We start from the raw sequence: 22019 nt of genomic DNA on the forward strand, positions 1-22019 counted from the left end.
GTAATAATTGTTCTAATTGTATTTCAGGCCAAATTAATGACGTTGTGAAACATCAGTTATTATTATTATGTAATCTACAAAGTTATTTACTTGGATATTCCCTTGACCTAAACAGGTGGGAAAAATAAGTTACGATGAAAAAAAAATTACAGCAATTCGTTTGTTTTATGTTAAATGTTGATATTTTTCCTAATAGTTCAGTTTAAGAAATAATTTTTGAAATAAGAATGCATTTAAATATTTCCATTCTAGTCAATTTAATTGAAAGCGAAAAATTAAAAAAAAATCTATTACATTCAAATATTTTATATATATGGTGTTGAGCGCCCTCTTAGATCACGTGACTTGCATCGAATGATAGAAGGATTAATGTTTGCAGATCATCTTTGACTGCGGTGCCGTTTGAGTGTGATTCTAACCTAAAAATTTGTCATGGCTGATACGGATCAAGATGTAACAGATCGTGGTGATGGTGATAATTTAAAAACCGACAAGTTATTTACTTTAAAGAAATGGAATGCTGTGGCTATGTGGAGTTGGGACGTCGAATGTGACACATGTGCTATTTGTCGAGTTCAGGTTATGGGTGAGTGTTTTTTTAACTTTTACCTGTTTCATTTTAGATTATCATATTAAAGTAGTATTGTCACTTACAATTTCTTGATAACTATTACAATAATAACTATATTTTGTTCTAACAATTATATTTTCTTTTCGTTTTTTGTGTAAGAATATAAGATTATACAAATCCACTTATGATCTTACATCACAATCGGGTTAAAGAAAACAGAATGGTTTGCCATTCATTAATCATTTACTTTACTTTTCGATTAGTTTCATAATAAATAAATCTACCAAATAGATTTAATGGCATATATAAAATAAGATTATTTTATCTGTCTGGTTAGATAAATATTGAACTCTTTTATATGAAATGATATAAGATCATACTTTTACCATTTTGTTAGAAGTAAACTAGAATTATATTAGGTAAATTACATGTATATTACTTGTATAAACCATTAGTTATTATCTTATAAGAAAAATATTAATAATACAATAAAATTATAAATTTAATATAGCTGTCTATATAAAATTATTTTCTATATTTACTTGCTATAATTTAGGTTTACGATAGCAAGTTTTTTTTTAATAAATTTTGCCTGATGATATGAAATAATACTTGGGAATATTATAGGATCAAAAAAGACATTTTATAAGGAAAGGAAAATCATAGAAAAGATTTGATATGTAAAGAAATGTACTTCATTATCTATTAATTGTTTCAATATTTTGTATAAACTTAATATGAGTATTAAATTATCAAAATCATTTTTATTTACTTCTTGTTATGGCAAATAATAATTAGCAATTATTTCGTAATTGTTACTGCAGCAAGTATAACTTTTTCATACAACATGAAGACTTTTACATAATGTTCATATGGCAAAAGATCGTTAGATATAATAATATTGTGCTCGAACGAGATTCTTTTTAATTAGGACTCACATTGTCATAAATGTACATTAAAACAATTAAACAATTAAGCACCCGGTCATCTTATAAAGATGGATGTATTAAAACTCATAATTATATATAAACTTGCGTTATTCGTAGTAACGTAACAATTATGCTAAAATTTTAATTTTTATAAGATCGATACTTCACTTCAAACAGCTTTTTAATAATTTCTTGTAGTTTAATTATTACTAATTCCAATTACTATTTCATTAACTTTTTTTTTTATAAACTAAAGATATATTTACTATTTCTTTAATTCTATTTTATATGTTAATTCTTATATACATATGTTTGCTTATATAAGCTAACAGCTATGTACAAAGTTGGTAACTCACATTAATGGAGCACCGTAAGGATACATCATTTGATTTGAGAATTTATTGCCATAAAATGAGACAATTCGTCTTTCCATGAGTACTTATTTAAAACTATAATTTGTGCATTTGAGTAGAATACATAATATACCTCTGCAAGTATATCATCTACCAAATACTTGATAATCATTTCTGCATCCATATATAGTTTCTATTTAACTAAGTATCTTTAAATAAATCGTACAATTACTAGCTTGAGGTAGACCTTGCAACACTATCAAGTAATAAAAACAAATACTATATACCTAGTCAACAGCAGATTTCTTCCACGCCACTTTTCGCATATTTCAAATTTCTAAGTAAACGACTTGTTCAAAAACAATGGATGGCTCATTTCTTTAACGAGCGTGTTTGCGAGCAACGAGAAAAAATCTTCGGAATTACGATTAAGAATTAATCTTATAATGATTAATAAAAAATGCTCATCGTCGGAGGACGTACTTAGTACCAACTCCTTCAATTACTCATATCTAATTGACAACAATTAATTAAGAGGAATTATGAGAAGAACGAAAAAGAATGCGAAGAGACGCATACAAAAAGAGAGAAAAAAGAGAGAAAGAGAGAGAGCAATCACGCTTCATCTCAAGAAGAATCATTCAAAGATCGTTTACCTCATGCTTAAGTTTGGATTGCTATTACGCGTGTTGTTTGTCAATAGCTCACTCTTTTTAGATTGATCATTAAAAAAGAAATAATAATAATAATAATAATATAAAACGAAGAAGAAACTTAAAAAACAATTAGACTGCCATTGGCGTTGGTTTCATGTTAGCTACAGCGCTCATTCTTCTGACTGGTCCTGCGAATCTCTTTTCGATTTCTTCGAGTGACCTGCCACGCGTTTCTGGTACACATACATTGACGAAAATTAAACCGATTGCGCAAATTATTCCGAAGAACCAGAAGGTTCCGTATGCCCCGATCAATTCTTTGAAGTCTTCATAAGTTTTCGTCACTACGAAGGTACACGTCCAGTTGAAGGCCGTTGCGATACTAGCTGCCGTACCACGGATTCTGGCTGGTAAGATTTCACCCATCATTAGCCAAGGAATAGGGCCAAATCCTAAGGAGAAACCGATGACGTAAACGATCAGGCTGATCAATGGTATCCATCCTATGTTAGATACGTCTGTATCTCCTGTCTTTACGTAGAAGTACGAGCCAAGGCTGAGAAGTGTGATAACCATGGAAACGCCACTGATGTATAGAAGCATTTTTCGACCGAGCTTGTCTATAACCGCTGCAGCGATGAAAGTCGATAAGAAGTTTACGATACCAACGATTATGGTCGAGATGTTTTCGTCGACTGTGCTACCGGCATCCTGTGTATAAAAAAAAAAAAAAAAGAAAATACGTAATATCTCAAGGTTCTAGAAGAAACGAAGTGACAAATGAAAACGAGAAAACGATCAGGTAGATACGAACCTTGAAGATTTGAACGGTGTAGAAGATGACAGCGTTGATACCAGACATCTGTTGGAAGAACATGAGACCCAACGAGATCAAAATAGGTTTGACATGATTCGGTTTGAGTAACTCCGATAGTCCATCTTGAATATCTCTTTCGCTTTCTACATGCAACTCTTCGATCGTCGTCAATTCCTCGGTGATGTCTACGTTCTTACCGCGCAACCATTGGAGAGACTTGCGTGCTCTTTTCGTTTTACCCTTTGAGATATACCATCTTGGAGTTTCAGGGATTGCGAACATCAATACGAGGAATGGTATCGGTAAGGTACTACCGAACAACGCAAGGTACCTCCAGTTTAAATACATACCGGCTATGAAACACATTAGAATACCTACAACAGAAATTAAAATAATTTGAAGATGACTGCTATTCCATGTTATCTTAATTGCCATTTGGAATAGTACTTACCGGTGTTACCGAAGGCCGTAGGCAACAAACCTAACGAACCACGAACTTCAGGTTGTATCGTTTCACCCAGATAAACTGGTAGTGATAGGGAAGTTATGCCCACGCAAAAACCGCAAATGGATCGTCCAATTAGAATCATAGGAATATTTTGAGCCAAACCAATGAGAACCCAAGCTAAAATGAGAAACGAGAAATAGAATACTTGTTATACATAATGTATTTCGCGTGGAAATAAACCGAATGTGTTATTACGTGACGAATGCCACGATGGATGTTGTATTGCATTTACAAATAGTACTTATGCATGGATACAGTTAAGTAGGGATAAAAATGTAATACAGTATGGTAACAGTTAGAAAGCAAAAAATCTTTCGCTTAACGGATGGACGGATATAATGCTAAGGTTCGATATGATATGCCGTATGGTTTACTAAAGTGCCATATCACTGAGCATAACTCAGATTTATTATGCATATGTCTGCACGTGGGAGCGATAATGTTAACTATATACACACATAAACGAAAACCCGTTCGAACGAACCTCATAAATATACCGAACTATTTGATCTATGCTTCCAAGGTTTAGTAGCCGGACGTGAATCGTAATCTTAATCGTAATTTTCATGAAAAAGGAAAAGAAAAATAGAAGAGACAAGGAATCGACTAACGAGCAAACTTTTCCGCATCAACTTACTATTTAACTTCGAATAAATTCTCTGCGATTTTAATTTGAAGGAAAAGTATGGTAACAAATCGCGACATGGCAACATATCGCGAGAAAGTATCAAGGTTTATAAAAGATATTACGTATTCGATAATATCTAATTAAGTTCCAATGTAAATATTTAATCAAGTAAGACGAACAAGTAATTCTAAGATGTAGTTCATTAATGATTTTGTTTGGTAATCATAAATTGATTGAAACGATTTAATTATTCACGACATGTGCGCAGAGTAATTCATCAAATGTTTCAATCATTGACGGAGCTTCTGACGACGTACGAACGTCACGAATGTTTGTTTTTTTTAAACATCTTGTTCAGAGCGCAGAAATCAAGTTAAATAAAAAGAAAGAAAAGGAAGAAAAGAAATACAAAAAGAGAAACGAAGGATATAGAAAAAGAGTTTTCTAATTGGAATTTTCCAAGAGCTTACCTACGATAAATGGCACTGCAGTTCCAAGAATAGTATTCCTTCTTCCGAAATATTCTATGAACGGACCTCCAGCTATACCTCCGAAAAGCGCACTCAGAGGCATTATTGATCCGATCCACATACCCTGAAGAAGATTGATTAAAAATATTAATTACAAATATTATTTACGTGTAAAGTACCGATCGTAAATGTCATTCACATTATTATGTGGATATATGCACGTTGTTTCATACGTAAGATATTGTCGTGTCAAAGTAGTCACGTACGCACGTGAGATGACGAAGAGTATAGGATCAATCATTATATCGTCCTTCGAATTTAAATGAAGCCGAAAGAAGAGGGGTCAAGGAAGGAAACCCTTGAGATTATTTATTACTATTCAAGTCATTGCTATTCAATTTGGTTCTCTTTTCTCTTTCGGATACAGTCTCAGATATAGTTATAAAGAAACGAAAAGAAAGACGAAGCTTTTGATAGTGGGTACGAAAAACGTAGTTTATGAAGCGTGAAGAAAGACAAAATAATTTGTAAGAACCGTTAAACGTCGTAATCTGTTTTTACTGATAATCGCGGTCACGTAGAAACAATTTATAATTGTGCACGAAACGACTATAAAAGTTAACTCATAGTATTGTTGTTCATTGCAAATAGTCATCGCCGACGTCGGCGTGTCCATCGATTTGACCAATCAGGTTCTACATCACCGAGGTTCAACATTCGTTCGACCAATCGAATTGTAATCAGGCCATCGCGCCCCTGACCACGCACCAATGACGCACTTAAGGTTAAATTTTTAATCATCTATTGACCTTTCTAATATCGAAGGTTATGCGTATTATACCTTTTGGAGTTCTCCATAAGGTTCTCAAAGCGTAATAAAGCGACATCTCGTTAATAATCTCGAAAAAGATTACGAATTTACGAACGAGAGATTCGTTTATCAATTCTGTAATACATATTACTTGCAATCTTAACCATCGATTTCGAATTTAGAACAATTCCCGACTGCACACGTTTCGTCTGGTACAGATCGTTTAGGTATAAATCGATTTAAATCAATTCCGTATCAGTAAACACAAGTGTTGGTTACGTTAAACGTTTCGCAAACAGTTTCAATTTTATTAAGAGATAATTTATGAACAAACCGAATTTATTAGGCTCGATCAATTTTTAGTAACGAAATCGAACTCTATATTTTCTTTTTTATTTTATTTTATTTTATTTCTTTTTTTTTTTTTTTTTTTTTTTTCATTCTTTTTGGAACAATTAACAAAAAATTGATTACGGTGATCATTATTCGACGATAGAATTTACAAAATATAATTTTATAAAAATTTCCGATTGAAGAAATATTATTATCAAAGAAAAAATTTTATAATCAGGGAAACATTTGAAAACATACGTGCTCGAATACGTATTTGGGAACCTTGAACGCATGACGCTCATGAAAGTAGGATGATGTCTTAATGTACATATTTAAACGAAATATATATTCGATATTACAAGTTACTTATCGGAGCACGTACGTTTAGAAATATTTTCCCATATGGTATGATTTTCTCTTTTTATCTGGATCCTTGGTAATTTCATTTTTACCGTTTTCAAAGTTTCCTCTCATAAAACGATAATCAAATATGTAAGTTATGATCATTTCTGCATGCATTCACCGTTAATTTACGTAGATACTTGATAATGATATTAATATATAATAGATGAACATTATTACTCACCATTTGTTTAGTAACTTCAAAGGTCATCTCGGTCTCATTGCTTTGCATAGAAACAAGGGCTGGTGAGGTATAGGAAGTTGAATATCCAACAACGAGAGAACCCAATGACAGTGTCAAAGCTGCCAATATCTTTAAAAACACAAAAAAAAAGTATTTTATGTAAAAAAAATTATTCACAGATACACACACAGACACATATTTAAAACTAAAGTATTTCTCGGCTTTATCATCTTCTTTTTATCTTTTTCCTTCATTTCTATCATTTTCCTTTCATTGCAAGTATTATCGTAAATACTTATAATTGTTAGGAACGATTAAGACAAGCACACAGGAAATTAAGTCGTTTTGAATTTATAACTTCCTCGTGCATACCATCGATAATATAATCGAAGGATCTTGTAAACGATACGTTTATTTTCTCAACATGATCATCATCATCATCATCATCATCATCATCATCATCATCATCATCATTATCATCACCACTATCATCATTATCATCATCTTCTTCTTTTCTCGTACCTGAGTAAAAATGGCCTTCGGTTCTGGCGCGTTTCCTGGCACTTCTATATTCACGTGAGTGTCAGCTCGCATAAGAATTTTCATGGTTACAAGTATTTGATTTCTTCCACGCTGTCTTTAAATTGATCCAATCGAAAGTAGAACACGTCGATGTATTAAATACACTCTCGTATCTTCTTATTCGTATTAATAATAATAATAATAATAATAATAATAATAACAATAATAATAATAGTAACAATAGTAATAATAAAAACAACAACAGTAGCAATAACAATAATAATATTCGAAATAAAAATAAGGATTATAATAAATAAGAAGAAGAAGAGAAAAAACAAAACGATAAAAGGTAAAAGATCACTACTCCGAAACAGTAACGAAAACCGATGATACTCGAAATGAGAGAATATGCTTGTCGGCGATTCAAAAGAATCAAGAAAATTACTATCCGAGCGGAAGTTATCGGTGTCAACGGTATAATATAAGCTATTGACACTCGTGGATTGCCGGGTGGTTCTCCTCGTTTATATAGAGGCAATATGCTCTCTTGGGGGGGCAGCCCATCCCTTCTCTTTTACAATAAGTCACTGCAAGGTCTGTCGCGTTCCATTCGCGAAGTCTGACAAGTTGTACGCACGCCCGTTAAAACTAACTCGTTCACGATTTCGTCGTTTATTTGTCAGTATCATCCTCAACGTAGAATTATCAATTTTGGAGATAACTCTCCTGTCATTCCAAAAATAGAAATCATATATATTTCTTTTGCTTTTAAACTACTTTTTCGAAAAACCTGTTTTCTTTCTCTTTCGAAGTTTATTAATAGTAATAGTAATAACAGTAGTAGTAGTAATTCTTTTAAAGGAAAGTTACCGACAGAAAAACTTTCGCGTATACAGGAGTGGGGAACTAGTTTATTACGTGAAATAATTTAAAGATCCTTTCGAAAATAAGGATACGTTGTTGTTTTTTTTTTTTCTTTTTCGAATTTTCGAACTTTCGCTTCCAATATAAAATCGTTAAATCTTTTTACATAATTTCGAATTTTTCTTTAGGAATAGCTCTTGAAGAAATCACCGTTACATAATAAAATCTATCATTTTATTTTTGTTAATTTTATGATTTGATATGGTATAAAACGAAAACGATATTACGCTGAAAGTTGAACTGTAAAACAAAAAAAAAAAAATTAAGATCCAGTATCATTCTCTTTCTATTTTATCATTTTCCTTTTCAATCGATATCACGTACAATCGTTGTCGATTTTTCAAGAAAAAGAAATGGATGGTAATGATTAGGATATAGTATGTTCAAATTCCGAAAAAAAGAAAAAAGAAAAAAGTAATGCAAAAAAAACACCTTGGGAATCATCGTATTGCTCAAGCAAGGTTAGCAGCGTAAGACACAAGGTATTGTAAACGACAAGTCGTTTGTCGGGAGGCGCTGTCTCTCTTTTGTAGTATCTCGTTATTGCAAGAATAGACGTGACGCGTGTGCAAAGGCCCAACGAAGTAATTGTAGTTAGATGATTAGAATAGCGAGTGTGAAGACAAGTGCACCCTTTTTTTTAAAGACTCATCTTTCTTTCTTAAGTGCACCCGTTTCTTTTTTTTTTTTTTTTTTTTTTTTTTTTTCTATTAATACATTTTCCTTTTCTTATGTATTATCTAAGAGATATCGAGATCGAATGTTAGACAATTACGATAGAAGAGAAGAGAGTTCGTACGAAAGAAAAGAAATTACTTTCATCTGTTTTCACGTCACATTTTTTTTTCTTATCGATTAAGATTTTTAATTTTTTTGTATTTATCCATTTTTTTTTTCAATTGTTTATTTAAGCGGTATCTTTGACCTGTCGTTTGCAACAACCTCGTGTCGGTCTATCGCGAGAACCTAGTAAGTGAGTCAAAAAATGGATCAAGGATTGCGGCCATCCTTGAGACTTTGACGTGAATAGTACGAGATCGCTAAAGGATTAATGGGATATAATTTCAAAGACAATAAACATGCCGCGAAAACCATGGAAACTACGTTCTTGGTATAGTTCAATGCCTTTGGAATGTTTCACATTTCTTCGTTTTCAAAAGCTTCTATATTTTTTTTTTTTTTTTCTTATTCCGATCGATTGAGATTTATCGGCCATTAAAAGTAGATTACACGTAAAAATCCCTGCTTCTCTTCTGCATGGTATGTATCATCGGCGGAGCACATAAACGCTCGTACTACTTAAAGGTATTTGATTTTTCTCTTCGGGTTTCATCGATATCAATCTTTTAGTTAGCCATCATTTCAGTAACTATTTTTTGGTAAGAGTTTCTTCTTTTTATTTATTTATTTATTTTTTTTTTGAAATCAGGAACTTTTTTTATGTTTCTTCTGCTACATAATGAAAAAAAAAATTATTTAAAAAGTTGAAGTATTCTTAATTATCAATCATCTATTTTATAATCTTTAAACTTTTTATATCGAGTAGCATACATCCTCGAAGAGTAGACACTCAAATATATAGAGCATGTATATATGCCGTCGCAAAATTGAGGCTCAAATACGAATAGCATATCGAACATCGTAATTCGTATGCGCTCCATACGTCAGCGTCAACGTCAAATACGACACATTATTTCACAAGCGCGCCGGAGCAAGAAGATTAATATACATTAATCAGTTAATCGTTATCAATATTTTAATTTGCAGACACATATGTTCTCGTATATAAACAGTTATATCGTTCAAAGAAATTAATTTTGGATTTTGCTCGTAAAGTAAAAAGTGAGAAATCTTTCGTATTAATTAATTAACGAATTAATTACTTTTGCACAACGAACATTCGTAGTAACTAGTTTGCATTGTGGCCTCTTTCTGTAGCTTGCGGCGTGTGGGTTTCGTAAAAAGATACTCATGCGAAGGCTTCTAGTAACGAGAAAGATTTATCTTGATTAAATAAAATCCTATTATGAAACTTAGTAGTCCGATCCTTACTATTTCTTTCTTATTCGCTCTATTCTTATTTCATCTTCAAAAGAACTTTCATGCGAGATTGAAAAAAATGATTCCACTCATGATATTGTGCGATAAACACTTGTTTCTTTTATATCTCTCTTTTGTTCCATTAATATCTCCATTAGAAACTTATACATGTAGATACGTATTGTAATATATTACAATCACTTTCATTTTTAATTCTTCTATCGATAGTGTTCTCATACAATCATGTTTCAACGAACAGATTCTCTGTACTTTTATCTCGGAAAGAATTACAAAAGATATCAAATAAATACAGATATCGATTATTTTGTTTCCAAGGATATGTTGAACTCGATTCATCTCCTTCGTAATTTTCTTTTATTTTTTCAAATGAGATGTATCCAAAAGTTTGTTATCTTCTGAAGGAGAAATCAACGATAAAGTGGAACATTAACACATTGGCTGGGATAATGGTACCACTCGTCATAAATATTCAACTTCTCTCGCGATAAAAGAATAAATAAATCATTTCTTTTTCATTCCGATTAAAAAAAAAATAGATAAGACTACCGTTAGAAATTTATACCTCTTTACTTTTCCATTAATTTATCCAAAGCTTTTTGCCAATATTATATATTTCCGATTAACAGGTTATATATATATATAATTATTAATTATATATATATATATATAATTAATAATAATAACAAACGCTTACCTGTTTGATGAAACGTTTCGGTGACAATTCTTGATCCTTTTGAAATTGTGACGGTGGTAGACGTTCCACTTCCTGCGTGGCATCTTTATCTTTCTCTTCCTGAGTAGTACTCATCAGTCCCTTTACCGTAGGCTCGTGGGGATCCTTGGCCAACAACGGATCGAGTTGTTTGTAATCGGCGTCGAGACCTTTGTCTAAAGGATCATAGATTCTTGGTGCAGCAAGAGGTTTTTGCAATGGCTGACTGTTGAAAAGCTGATTGTTTTTTAGATTCTCGACATAGTAATGATTTGGTGACAAGCTATTGCTATCGTTTGGTGATCGTTTCTTCTCGACGAGAAGGGCTGTTTGACTGTTGAAAGGGCTTGCGTTTGTTGCGAGAGTCGCGTTCGAGGCACAATCCAATGTTATACCCGAACTCGTTGTCGAAGATCTTGCGATCGACGGCACCCTCGTATAATAATTCGGCAAAACGTTGCGCTCCTGAAAGAAAAAATATTATCAGTTTTGAAATAAATGATTTTATAAATGATATGATTTTGTATATGGGAATCGTGATAACAACAGCAGCATGTTTCTCATACAATGGAAGATTTAAAGATTTTCAATGACAATCTAGGTTTATATTGAATCAAATTTAAGCAGAAAATTAATAAATTCGTGCCACGTATCATGATAGTTGAAAAATTATTATTTGTGACTATAAGGAACGTAATAATTGTTCATATATAATTGTATGATTTTTAACAATTTTTCTATATTGTTTTTCTAACGATAAAAATGTAAGGGTAAATGTAATTCTTTTTTCTACACCATAACGATTTAGAAATTTTACAATCGTCAATCTTCGTGTCATTTTGTAATCGATAATCGATGCATCTCATCATTGTTCTTTCATTTTGATGAAATCACAGTTAAAATATTTTTATCGTATGTCCTTGGGATGAATATTAGTTATTCAAGCTAATTTTATTGATCTAATACGCATCGAAAATGTTATAATTTTTATATTGCTGTAGTTGAAACTGGAAAGAACCAGAAGAAATGGACCGAACTGGACACTACTGGACTTGAACTTTGCTTCATTTTGCGATAAACTCACACCATCGGTATATGACGTAAACAGATTTATGTAAAATTGTATAATGGAAGAGAATGGAAAAAAGATCTTAGGAAGTACGGGTCAAGCAAAGAAGAACAAATCTCGCGATCGCAAAGATATTCAAATTTATTCTTATTGTATTGGATGAAAAAATAAAAAAAAAAAGAAAGGAAAATTAATACGACGATAACGTAATAATAAGAACGAATTAAAGTACCTTTATAACGTTTCCCTAAGTGTTCCTTCCTCGAGAAGGAAGACCAAAGTGGATGCTTTAAAACACTTATTGACAAAAAGTTTTCTTCTTGAATGATTCAACTTTTGATCTGTCTCCTCGTATTCGTTTCTATTACACGAGGAACTTGGATAGACCAACGGATAAACTTCTTGTCCGAACGTTCAAGTGCAAACGCGAAAGGAAAGAAAGAAAAAAGATAGAGAAAAGAGGATCGAATTTGGATGTTCGTTCGGTTGTAACACAGTGGTCACTTTGTTGAGGGGATGAAACGCCAATGTTCCAGTATTTATATGGTAGACGTTTATCAAGAATTCCATTGTAAGGAGGGAAAGAGAGCCAGAGAAGAAGAGGAAGAAGGAAAGAAAAACAAAGTGGGAGAAATAAGTTCATGTCCATTATCAATGAAGGCAATGACGAAAAGTAATGAGCAAAGAATCGAGCCGCAATGCTTACTGTAAGATTAGATGACTTTTAGCCCGGCTATCGATAACCTTTAATGAACTTTGTGACTAAACTTTGTATCTTTTACTTTTGCGAATTGTTTTCGTTAGACTTTTCTGTCTCTTATGCGTGTACTAGGGCTATGTACACTGCGCTACGAATCTCTTATGAAAATTCTGGACGCTGTCCATCACGCAGAGAGGAGCGAAGCAATCACGTGGATAGCTCATTGCCACGATTGTGTTTACTTCTTGATAGATTTCTCGAAAATAATGAGATATGAACACCAATATGATTGCTTGTATCGGTCCATTTATTCGATCGATTATAATATAGAATATATAACAACGAATCTGTATTACGAAAAGAAGATACCATTTTTTTTTCGTATGCGATATTGTAGACTTTTCTGATCGAACTTTTTATACTATGCGAATAGAAATAAGAAAAAGATCTTACATAAACGTAGTTATTTCGTAAATATGGAAAATTAATTTCGATTTTCGATTAATAATTGACTATTGAAGTTCTTATCGTCGCGAAATTAATAATTTTTTTTTTTTCCTTCTTATTTTCTGATACCATTATTGATATAGCATTTACGCTATGTATTACAAGTAAATTAAAACAATAAGTAAAGTGAAGATAATTTTAGAAATTCTAAAATAGTTTTGTAATAGTACGTAGAATAAAATAATTCAATGATTAATAATGAGTCTACGAAATATTTGTTCAATGATTAACGACGTTTCAATAAAAAAAAAAAAAAATATTCAATTATTTAATCATCTAACGAATAGTTAAACATTTGTTTAACTAGTACGGACTAAATCATTCTTAGTAGATCATATCTATGGAATAGTTAGCTAATGTGAATTTAAATATTGAAATCGTCTTTGTAAACATGTGACACGTAGTGATTCGAAATAAATTTTTGTTTGCTTTTTAAAATTCGTAAAAATTTAATCGTTCGATAATATCTTCTAAAAATACTTTGATTCTTGTTTATTCATATTTTTTTGTTATCGTGTATGCGTAGGAAGCGATCTCTCGTATTTGATCATCTGTTGTCGAACTTAAGCCGCCACCTTGACTGCTCTTTTAGTAGTAGCGTCAATGCTATGTCAATGGTGGTATCAGCGAAGTTCACTATGTGGACCGTACGTTAATCGAATTATACGCGATAAATCAAAAATTTGTGTTAACTGCGTATACAATGCGATACATAGAAGTTTTCATTCGGTCGAACAATATTCGTGTTTATGCAAATCAGTCGATAATCGATATACCGTCTATCGAGATTTGAAACTCTCGCGTTTCTTGCAACTGTAAATGTGGAAAAACGTTACGTCAGCTCAATGTGTATTATATGAAAATACACACACAAATATATATATATATATATATATATATATATATATATATATTATATTTCACGGAGGACTTTCTAAATAAATATCGAACTTGATAGGCAAGTTCGAGAGACAAGCTATCCGCTTATCTAGGCTGACGGTAGAAACTTGCAAATCGGTTGTAAAATCTGTAAATATGTAATACATCGACTTTCACATTGATACCGTTATTATATATACATACTTATATACATATATATTTGCATAGTTTATATAAACATGCATATACATAAAGATTTTCGGTAACATGAACATGTTGAAATAATTAGGGGATAAAGGATCGTCTTTATAAACAAATGCGATCAAGATGCATCACGTGAATTACCATATATATATATATATATATATATATATATATATATATATATATGTGCGTGCGTGTGTGTGTTTGTGTGTGTATTAATATATTATAGCGGAAACGAGAGATTCATTATTGTCTGTTTATCGCGAAAAACGAGCGTCGCTAATGCGATCTATCCTCGTCCGATATTCTGTGAAATCGAATAAGTACGAGAGAACGGCATGATCAAGCACGTCATAGAAAAGTATCGTCGTAAATCAGATAACTGGTGTTGTTGGCTATCCTACTCCCACTACAACGATTCATTCTATACGGATTGTTTCACGCGAAGAAAACGAGCGAGACTCGTTGTTTTCCTATCTTTGTCATTAGATTTATGATTTATCTTCGTCGAGTGTTCATAATAGAGATGAAAAGACGGGCCATACGCCCATGAAACGATCTTGTAACGATTTCACTTCTGCTCCATGTTCTTGGCACGCGTAACGAAGCACTACCACGTGCTACGAAGCATGATGATGTTCTATACGAATAAGATCCTTCCAATTGTCTTTTTTCTCTTTCTCTCTCTCTCTCTCTCTCTCTCTCTCTCTCTCTCTCTCTCTCTCTCTCTCTCTCTCTCTCTCTCTCTCTCTGATATCTTTATTTTGTAATGAAAATGTAATTTTCAAAAGTTGACATTTATCTACTAGCATATATCATTCAATCTATTTCAATGTATACTTAGTAAGAGATTGTTGACAAGAAAAGTGACATTTCTCAAAAATGATTTATATTTAAAAAATTGCGTATTCGAACTAATTAATTTATATTAACTCATATCTCTATAAAAAAAAAAAAAATTGGAAATATCAAATAAATTTGTACAAATAATCGATCAGAAATATCTGATTATAATACACTACGTATTAATAATGCGTCGTATATATATTACGCGATATAATATATATGTACATACAAGTGTTGTTAAAAAATGTGTGCCTGATTGATTATCAAATATGAATTAATTTGTACCGCACTAATGAAAATGGTTAAAACATCTTTAAAACTATTGGCATCCAGAAACATGATACATCTAGTAACAACGATGAATTATAAATTCATTTGTGAATTGCATTTCGTGAATTACAGTTAATTCACTCGAAGAATATCTAATTCACTATGTTTTCGTTAAATCTTTTTAACATAGAATTTAGTTTAGAATTCAGATTACTCGTGATTCAGATTTCTCTTGCAAAAACATAATCTGTTGAGAATTTGTAGCTAACAAAAATTGTCTAAATGAAATCTCGCGTGTTTCGTAGGCAGGAGGATGACGACGATAGTATAGTTGTGCTTTTCTCAACGGCATTCCATCGAAGTAAATCATTCGAAAAAGAAGAAGAAGAAGAAGAAGAAGAAGAACCAACAAACGATTGTACGAATGAATGAAACAAGAAAGCAGGGTAAATATAAGTACGAAAAGACAAAGTGCACGCCGTGCATCGAAAGCTATGACTCTAATAATGTATGGTACGCGACAATGTACCGCGGCAAAACGTTCTCTTATTTATTTATTTATTTTTTCGTCAGAGAAAAAGAGAGAGAAAGAAAGAGAAAAAACTTTTCCGTCCGAGACATCCTAATCCCTCATAATATAATATTTTGTTATAAATATCTTCTCTCTTGAATCCTTCCAATAATAGATTTTTATATTTCTTATCGTCAATGATATCGATGCGAAATATAAAACATTTTTTGTCTTCTATTTCTTTTTTTTTTCTTTTTTTCTTTTTTTTTTTTCTTTTACTATCGCAACAGGGCAATGAACTACTTGGGCGAATTTGTATGCGTTGAAGAAGCGAGGTAACTTGATATAGACATTAGAGCAACAATTGATGACGTACCAGCGGCGTAGATGCTTGTGGCCCTTGAAGCATTTTAGCGCTGCGTCCATGACAGTCAACGTAGTCATGAGTTGGTTGCACTGAACTCATCTTGGAGTATAATTTTTTTAAATTACTTTAAAAAATAGCTTGATATGTATATATATATATATATATATATATATATATACACGAATGAGTGTATAGTATAATTATATAGTCGATTCGTTATTCAAATGCTAGAACTGATTTTCTGATATTCGAAAATAGCTGTGTCTAACGGTTGTCACGATCTGACTGAAAGATGCCGTTTGAACTTCACGATTCAGACGCGTAGAAGATGTGCGAACTAGTCTCACGTTTTACTCTATGTATTTGGAATATTGAAAATTGCAGCCATTTATGATTCTTTGGAAGCTAACTAATCGGGAGCTGAACGAAAGGACTTAAGACCTGTTTGTATAGCAATTTAAGTTGCGGCACGGACGATCATTATTTGTATCTGTCTACCAATGCATCGGGCTTTGATTTATTGTGTTGAAGCTTAACAAGTCGTATACATATGTATTCAACGATAAGTTCTTCCTCGGGGAAACAAACGCGTTAAAAGATCAGATAGCTTCGTATCGCCTATTGTATCGCTTTTTCTTTGTATTCTTTCCCCTCTTCTTCTGTTTTTCTTTTCTATTTTTGTCTTTTTTTTTTTTTTTATTTTTCATTGAAAATAGAAAAGGAACGGATGAAACTGGTATTGTGCGGATCTGCCAATAAGTTTTCTGGATTCTCACTGAAACGTGACTTCAAAAAGTGACTTATGTCAATCTCGATGTTAGGCAACCCGTCATACAAACGAGCAAATGCGTACAACTAACTCCAGGCGTAACGACATTACGATGATCTATGATAGTAATCAACGTCTAGAAGAGCGAATCTGTGTATTTATAGAAAAATGTGATAATGAATTTCGTAATCTACGAGATAAAAAAGAAATTGTACAAATAACGATGAAATAAAGAATTTTGTGTATTATTTTAAAAGTTCACAGGCAAAGATGCTCTGATTTTTCGAACTTGTATGATTTTTAAGGTGATCTAATCGTTAATTGGTATGCGGTACAAAACAAAAATATAAGCAAACGAAGTTAAAGAAACGATCGCTGCGAACGGATAAAAGAAAGCACACCACGAATTGTTAAATAAAAGAGATTTATAATTAATGAAAGTATAAATGTGACAGGTAATGGTCGGTGTTTTTAAGTTTATGAATTTCATTCTCGCCTGCGATGAATGTTCCCTTTCTGCTACCTACCGTCGTTATAGAAAAAGAAAAAAAATAGTAGATATAAAATTGTGGAAATAGGTCCGAAGAGATATCGATAAAGCTAATGATAACAGTCACACACAATAATGTTTATTAAATTTTTCTTAAGTGTTACATGTATGTTTTGTCTCCTTTTTATTTTTTTATTTTTTATTTTTATTTTTTTTTTTTTTTTTATTTTTTTTTTGAAAAATGAAACTTGCGATAGGAGTTGTGAACGACGAGTCTACCGCAGACAGTCTCCTGTAAGATCATCCAAACTTCGAAGTTTAATTGTTAATATAATTATGCTCAAAGCATTTGCCAAATTTATCCGTAGGAATTAATCTTTCTTTGTATGATGAACATATTAAGATCATATTTCTTACATCTTCTACAAGTCGAGATTACAAGCGTTCGGATAATTAACGTATTACCAAAAATGATTTTCTTTTTTCTTTTTTTCAATAATCGAACAATACTAAAAATACAAACAAGACGTACGATTATTAACAGCAATAGGAAACGAGAGAAAAAGATCAAAAGACTCAGCGAAGTACGAAAAGTGATACTTCTCCTCGAACGAACTTCTTCGTTCGTACATCAAAAAGGTACATATGTACGAAATTTTCAGATACAATATCGTCTTCTCTTTCCCATACACCTGCTAAATACCTGCTAATCAAAGAAAGATTATTACGATCTCGGAAAAAGTACGTAAAACGACGAATTTTGTTAAGTTAACGTAACTAGAAAAATAACAAAATGAACAAAATGAATAAGTGAAGAAGAAAAAGAAAATGCAAAAATGCACATGTCAAATTTTCGCGCGGTCGAACTCGCTCATAGTTTCGAAAATGACGCTAGAGGTCGTTGCGAAAAAAGAGGAGGGAAAAGGTAGAGCGGATATCTTCTCGGCGCGAGCTAATAGCGGGCTTTTCATTTTGAAAGCAAAGGTTGCTTCGCGCGCGCATGCGCATTGCATCGCATCTTTCAAAAAGAATCGATATTTGTCATGCGCACACGTTACGTATATAAGCTCGTAAATGAGCGTGACGAGTTATTGAAGAGAAACGGGAACAAAGGGGAAAGAGACGAAGTACGTCGAAGAGAAGTACGCGCATTTTATCGAACATGCCGTATCGTAAAGAATTTCAAGAGTAAGAAAGAGAAAGAAAAGAAAAAAGAATATAAATTGTCATAAAAGGCAAAATGATTTTAGTTGTTCGAATGTACGTCACACGTTGTATAACTAACAAACGTTTGCTTCGGTACAATTCGGTTCGACTCGGCTCGGCTCGGTTCTCATAAAAATATAATCTACGATAAGACAGTCACACGAAAGAAAACGAAGAGAAGCAGAGCGAGGGAGAGAGAAAATACACCGAGCCACTCTTTTTCTCTGTCTGACATGCGTTTGCGTTGGTAATCATCCGTCTTATCGATGTTTCAACGACGCGTTGACGAGGATAATTTCTATGTTTTTGTCAAAATTCGTTCAAATCGCGTTAATAAATATATTGTCGTTACGGAAAGGCAAAACTACCATCAATGTATCTATCCGAGGAAGGAGTAAAATAAAAAGAACATAATGTTTATGCTGCAATTCGAAAAGAAAAGGAAAGAAAACTTAAAGAAACGAAAAAGACAATGTGTTGCATGCATATCAGTAAGGAAGGTAAAAAATAAAACGTATGTTGCGGGCTCGACGTTGAGAACACGATCGTCGTCGTTGTGTCAGTGGCCGCATATCGTGGAACTTTCCAGAAGCTTAGAGAGGGAGAAAGAGGAACGAAGATGGAACGCTAGCGGCAGCCGTGAACCGATCAAGGATAAAGGGAGACCGAGTAAAAACAAAACGAGAGAAGCCGGGTGTATATATGAGAAAAACGTATATTGACCGCATGGAAAATAAAATTAATTTTTATAAATAAATTCGATGATAAAAGGAAGAAAAAAATGTTCGATCGACGAGCAAGAAATGAAGCATTATGGAGAGAAACCAAAAGAAATCAAAGAATAAAAAAACAATTAAAAAAAAAAAAAAGAAGAAAAACGAGAAAGGACATCGTATGTAGGGTAAGAGTAAGCTTCGCTTACCTTCGTTTTTGTGAAGGGCACTAGGCACAGAGGCCATGGTTGCATGATTTGTCTTCTCTGCGTGTTAGACGGCATCGTTTTGCGTTGTAACGCCGGTTCTCTTTTTCAAACGGCTATCCGTCACCTTTGCACCGTCGTTGTAGTCTTTAATCAATTACAGTTGTTGTAGTAGTATTCGTCGTTGTCTTCTCTCTCTCTCTCTCTCTCTCTCTCTCTCTCTCTTCCTCTTCCTCTTTAGATCGTAGTTATCGTGTGATTTCTCAATGAAACAGAGGTAATGTCGAAGTTCTCCTTCTATCCGTCAGTGATAGCTACTATACGTAGTAGACAAATATGTAAAAGGGGGTGGTACGTGCGCAGTAACTACCAGAATGCCCCTATCGGTCCAGGATGTAACTGCATCTGTCTGCTTTCTGTCTTTCAACTTTGCTACGACAGAGCGTGCGCGTACTCAATACACGTGGCTTTGTTATGACAACAAAAAATTATCATTCGCTGGCTACCGGTTGCTATAATTGCTGTTACCCTCGTTTTGTCGACCTCACTTTCTTCTTGATTATAATCAAATTGTCTTCAATCACAGCTGAATCAGGAATTTCTCGACGGTGATACGTATAATGATGTCTTTTGGTACGTTACTGTTCAACCCTCGTGATGCGATACCAGGAACGTCTAAAGTCTAAATGACGCCTCGTGGCGCCTATACCGTGGTAACTACCTCGCTTTACCACCACCACAACCACCACCACCGCCACCACCACCGTTCGTTATAGTCGCCTTACGGCGATTGCTTCCTCTATATTTTACTGCCGCCTGCACACCTCTCGACCAGCTGCTTTAGCTATGTCTATTCTTGTCTTAATTTTCTCTATATTTCTTTTCACTACTATTTCCTTGGAATTTTTTCTTTAATTCATGACAAGTCAATATTCCTTCTACTCTATCCTCTACTTTCTTTCTCCTTAAGATAATTCTCTTCAATGAAACTCAATGAAGAATTTATCTCGGCGTAAAATTCAAAGTACGTCTCGATGATCGAATACCAATAATAATCTGTTGTATATATTTATCGCGGTGGTCACACCGGTGAAAGGATACGATGCACGTGTTATTACTCGTATGTTTTTGGAAGGTTTGCTAATCAGATCGGGGGGTTTGTCTCTTTTATATAGACGACGTTGCAGACGCAAGCACCGCCCACTTCTTTTCTCGGGGCGCGTTCCTGACCAAATGGTGGGGATAGAAGCGAGCCACGGCGACCCGACGTCGGTGAGTCGCGTGAATTACCCGCGGATTGGAAACCGTGTTATGTCGATTTTATGGATGTGTGTATACACACACAGACCTATATGTCATGTACAAGTAACATTTGATCTAATCAAATCATTCTACGAAGTAATTCGTCAAAGATACAAGACATGTCTGCGAAGAATTTGCGTCAATGGTCGAAACTCGCACAGTGATTTCATCTTTCTCTTCATCTTTCCTTAAAATCAATATTGTCGATATGGTCATTCGTTGTTACGCACATCAGGTCTCGTACATATTCATTATTTTGTCGAAGCGATCTTATGGGCATGCGCACGAGACAAGCGCGTCCTCTTGCTCCTTCATATTCTTCTCGTTTCCTCTCCGAGTTCCTTCTCTCATTCTATTTGACTTTTGATATATTCGACTGTTCTCTAGTTTACGTAGACGAACCTGTCACGAAATATGGTCTTTAACCGAAAAGGAAGAAAGAAAAAAAAAAGATATGATCACGTATTACTATTTGTTTATCTAATCATGATGCAATGATATCTATTTATCTATAGAGATATAATTAAACCATTAGAAATTTTTAACACGAAGTAAGATTTCTTTTCTCTCTTCTGTAGAAAATTCGATGATATTTCTCAAAAAAAAAAAAAGAAAAAAAAAAGAAAAGAAAAAAAATAATAGAGTGACTATAATTCAAAGTTTGCTATCGACCTTAAAAGTAAAAATAAAAAAAAAAATAAAGAAAAAAGAAAGAGAACAGGAAAAAGAAAAGAAATAAAAAAACATTATTCCGTTCATTACGTCCTATTCAAAGATGAGAAGGAAAGAAAGATAGCAAAATCGTGATCTCTCCTTCGGATCATGATTATCCAAACGATAAAAGAGACAATTATTTTAGTGATAAATCGATGATAAGCCGAGTATAATACCTCGAAAACATATCGATTATGAGAAACCAAGTACATTCGAACGGTGACGATAGTAACAACTTCTCAGATCTCCCGTAGAAGGTTCGAGTCGTTCGACCTCGTTCGGCAACGTACTCGTCCGTATACAGTCGCCAGACTTGTCTTTCCCTTTCTCCATCTTTCTCTCTCTTTCTTTCTCTTGCTCTCTCTCTCTCTCTCTCTCTCTCTCT

The 22019-nt window shown here is 33.3% G+C and overlaps 2 protein-coding genes and 1 long non-coding RNA gene across 5 annotated transcripts in view; 2 read left to right on the top strand and 1 right to left on the bottom strand.

Moving 5' to 3' along the window:
- The first annotated feature begins 308 nt into the window (after nt 1–308).
- LOC122631894 (RING-box protein 2) overlaps nt 309–22019 on the top strand; it is a 30327-nt gene continuing 8616 nt past the window's right edge. The window contains exon 1 of the mRNA XM_043818100.1: nt 309–586. Within this exon, the coding sequence (XP_043674035.1) occupies nt 433–586 (154 nt within the window). The 5' untranslated portion in view covers nt 309–432. The remainder of the gene's footprint in view (nt 587–22019) is intronic.
- LOC122631891 (facilitated trehalose transporter Tret1-like) lies at nt 1316–20748 on the bottom strand. Of its 3 annotated transcripts, XM_043818095.1 has the most exons (8): nt 19846–20748; nt 19622–19815; nt 10864–11346; nt 6663–6791; nt 4933–5056; nt 3778–3951; nt 3324–3700; nt 1316–3220 (listed from the first exon to the last, which is right to left on the bottom strand). In XM_043818095.1, the coding sequence occupies exons 2-8, from the start codon at nt 19694–19696 to the stop codon at nt 2639–2641; spliced, it is 1944 nt and encodes a 647-aa protein (XP_043674030.1). In that variant the 5' UTR covers nt 19697–19815; nt 19846–20748; the 3' UTR covers nt 1316–2638. The 3 variants fall into 3 exon arrangements, with proteins under 3 accessions (XP_043674030.1, XP_043674029.1, XP_043674031.1); XM_043818094.1 differs by lacking the exons at nt 19622–19815; nt 19846–20748 and adding an exon at nt 16244–16348; XM_043818096.1 differs by lacking the exons at nt 10864–11346; nt 19622–19815; nt 19846–20748 and adding an exon at nt 7185–7413.
- Nucleotides 5051–12055, top strand: LOC122631896. Its single transcript, XR_006327778.1, has 2 exons — nt 5051–5716; nt 11883–12055. It is a non-coding gene; the product is annotated as an uncharacterized LOC122631896 (long non-coding RNA).

The sequence above is a fragment of the Vespula pensylvanica genome, chromosome 9, assembly GCF_014466175.1.
Source record: "Vespula pensylvanica isolate Volc-1 chromosome 9, ASM1446617v1, whole genome shotgun sequence".
Taxonomy (NCBI): domain Eukaryota; kingdom Metazoa; phylum Arthropoda; class Insecta; order Hymenoptera; family Vespidae; genus Vespula; species Vespula pensylvanica.

What these genes read in the sequence shown, in the direction of transcription:
- LOC122631891 (XM_043818094.1), bottom strand. Translation starts at nt 16,333, where the DNA reads ATGAGTTCAGTGCAACCAACTCATGACTACGTTGACTGTCATGGACGC. An exon ending in TGCAGTGCCATTTATCGTAG is followed by an intron (nt 3,952 to 4,932) that starts GTAAGCTCTTGG and finishes TTCTCATTTTAG; the next exon opens with CTTGGGTTCTCATTGGTTTG. An exon ending in TACGGCCTTCGGTAACACCG is followed by an intron (nt 3,701 to 3,777) that starts GTAAGTACTATT and finishes TTTCTGTTGTAG; the next exon opens with GTATTCTAATGTGTTTCATA.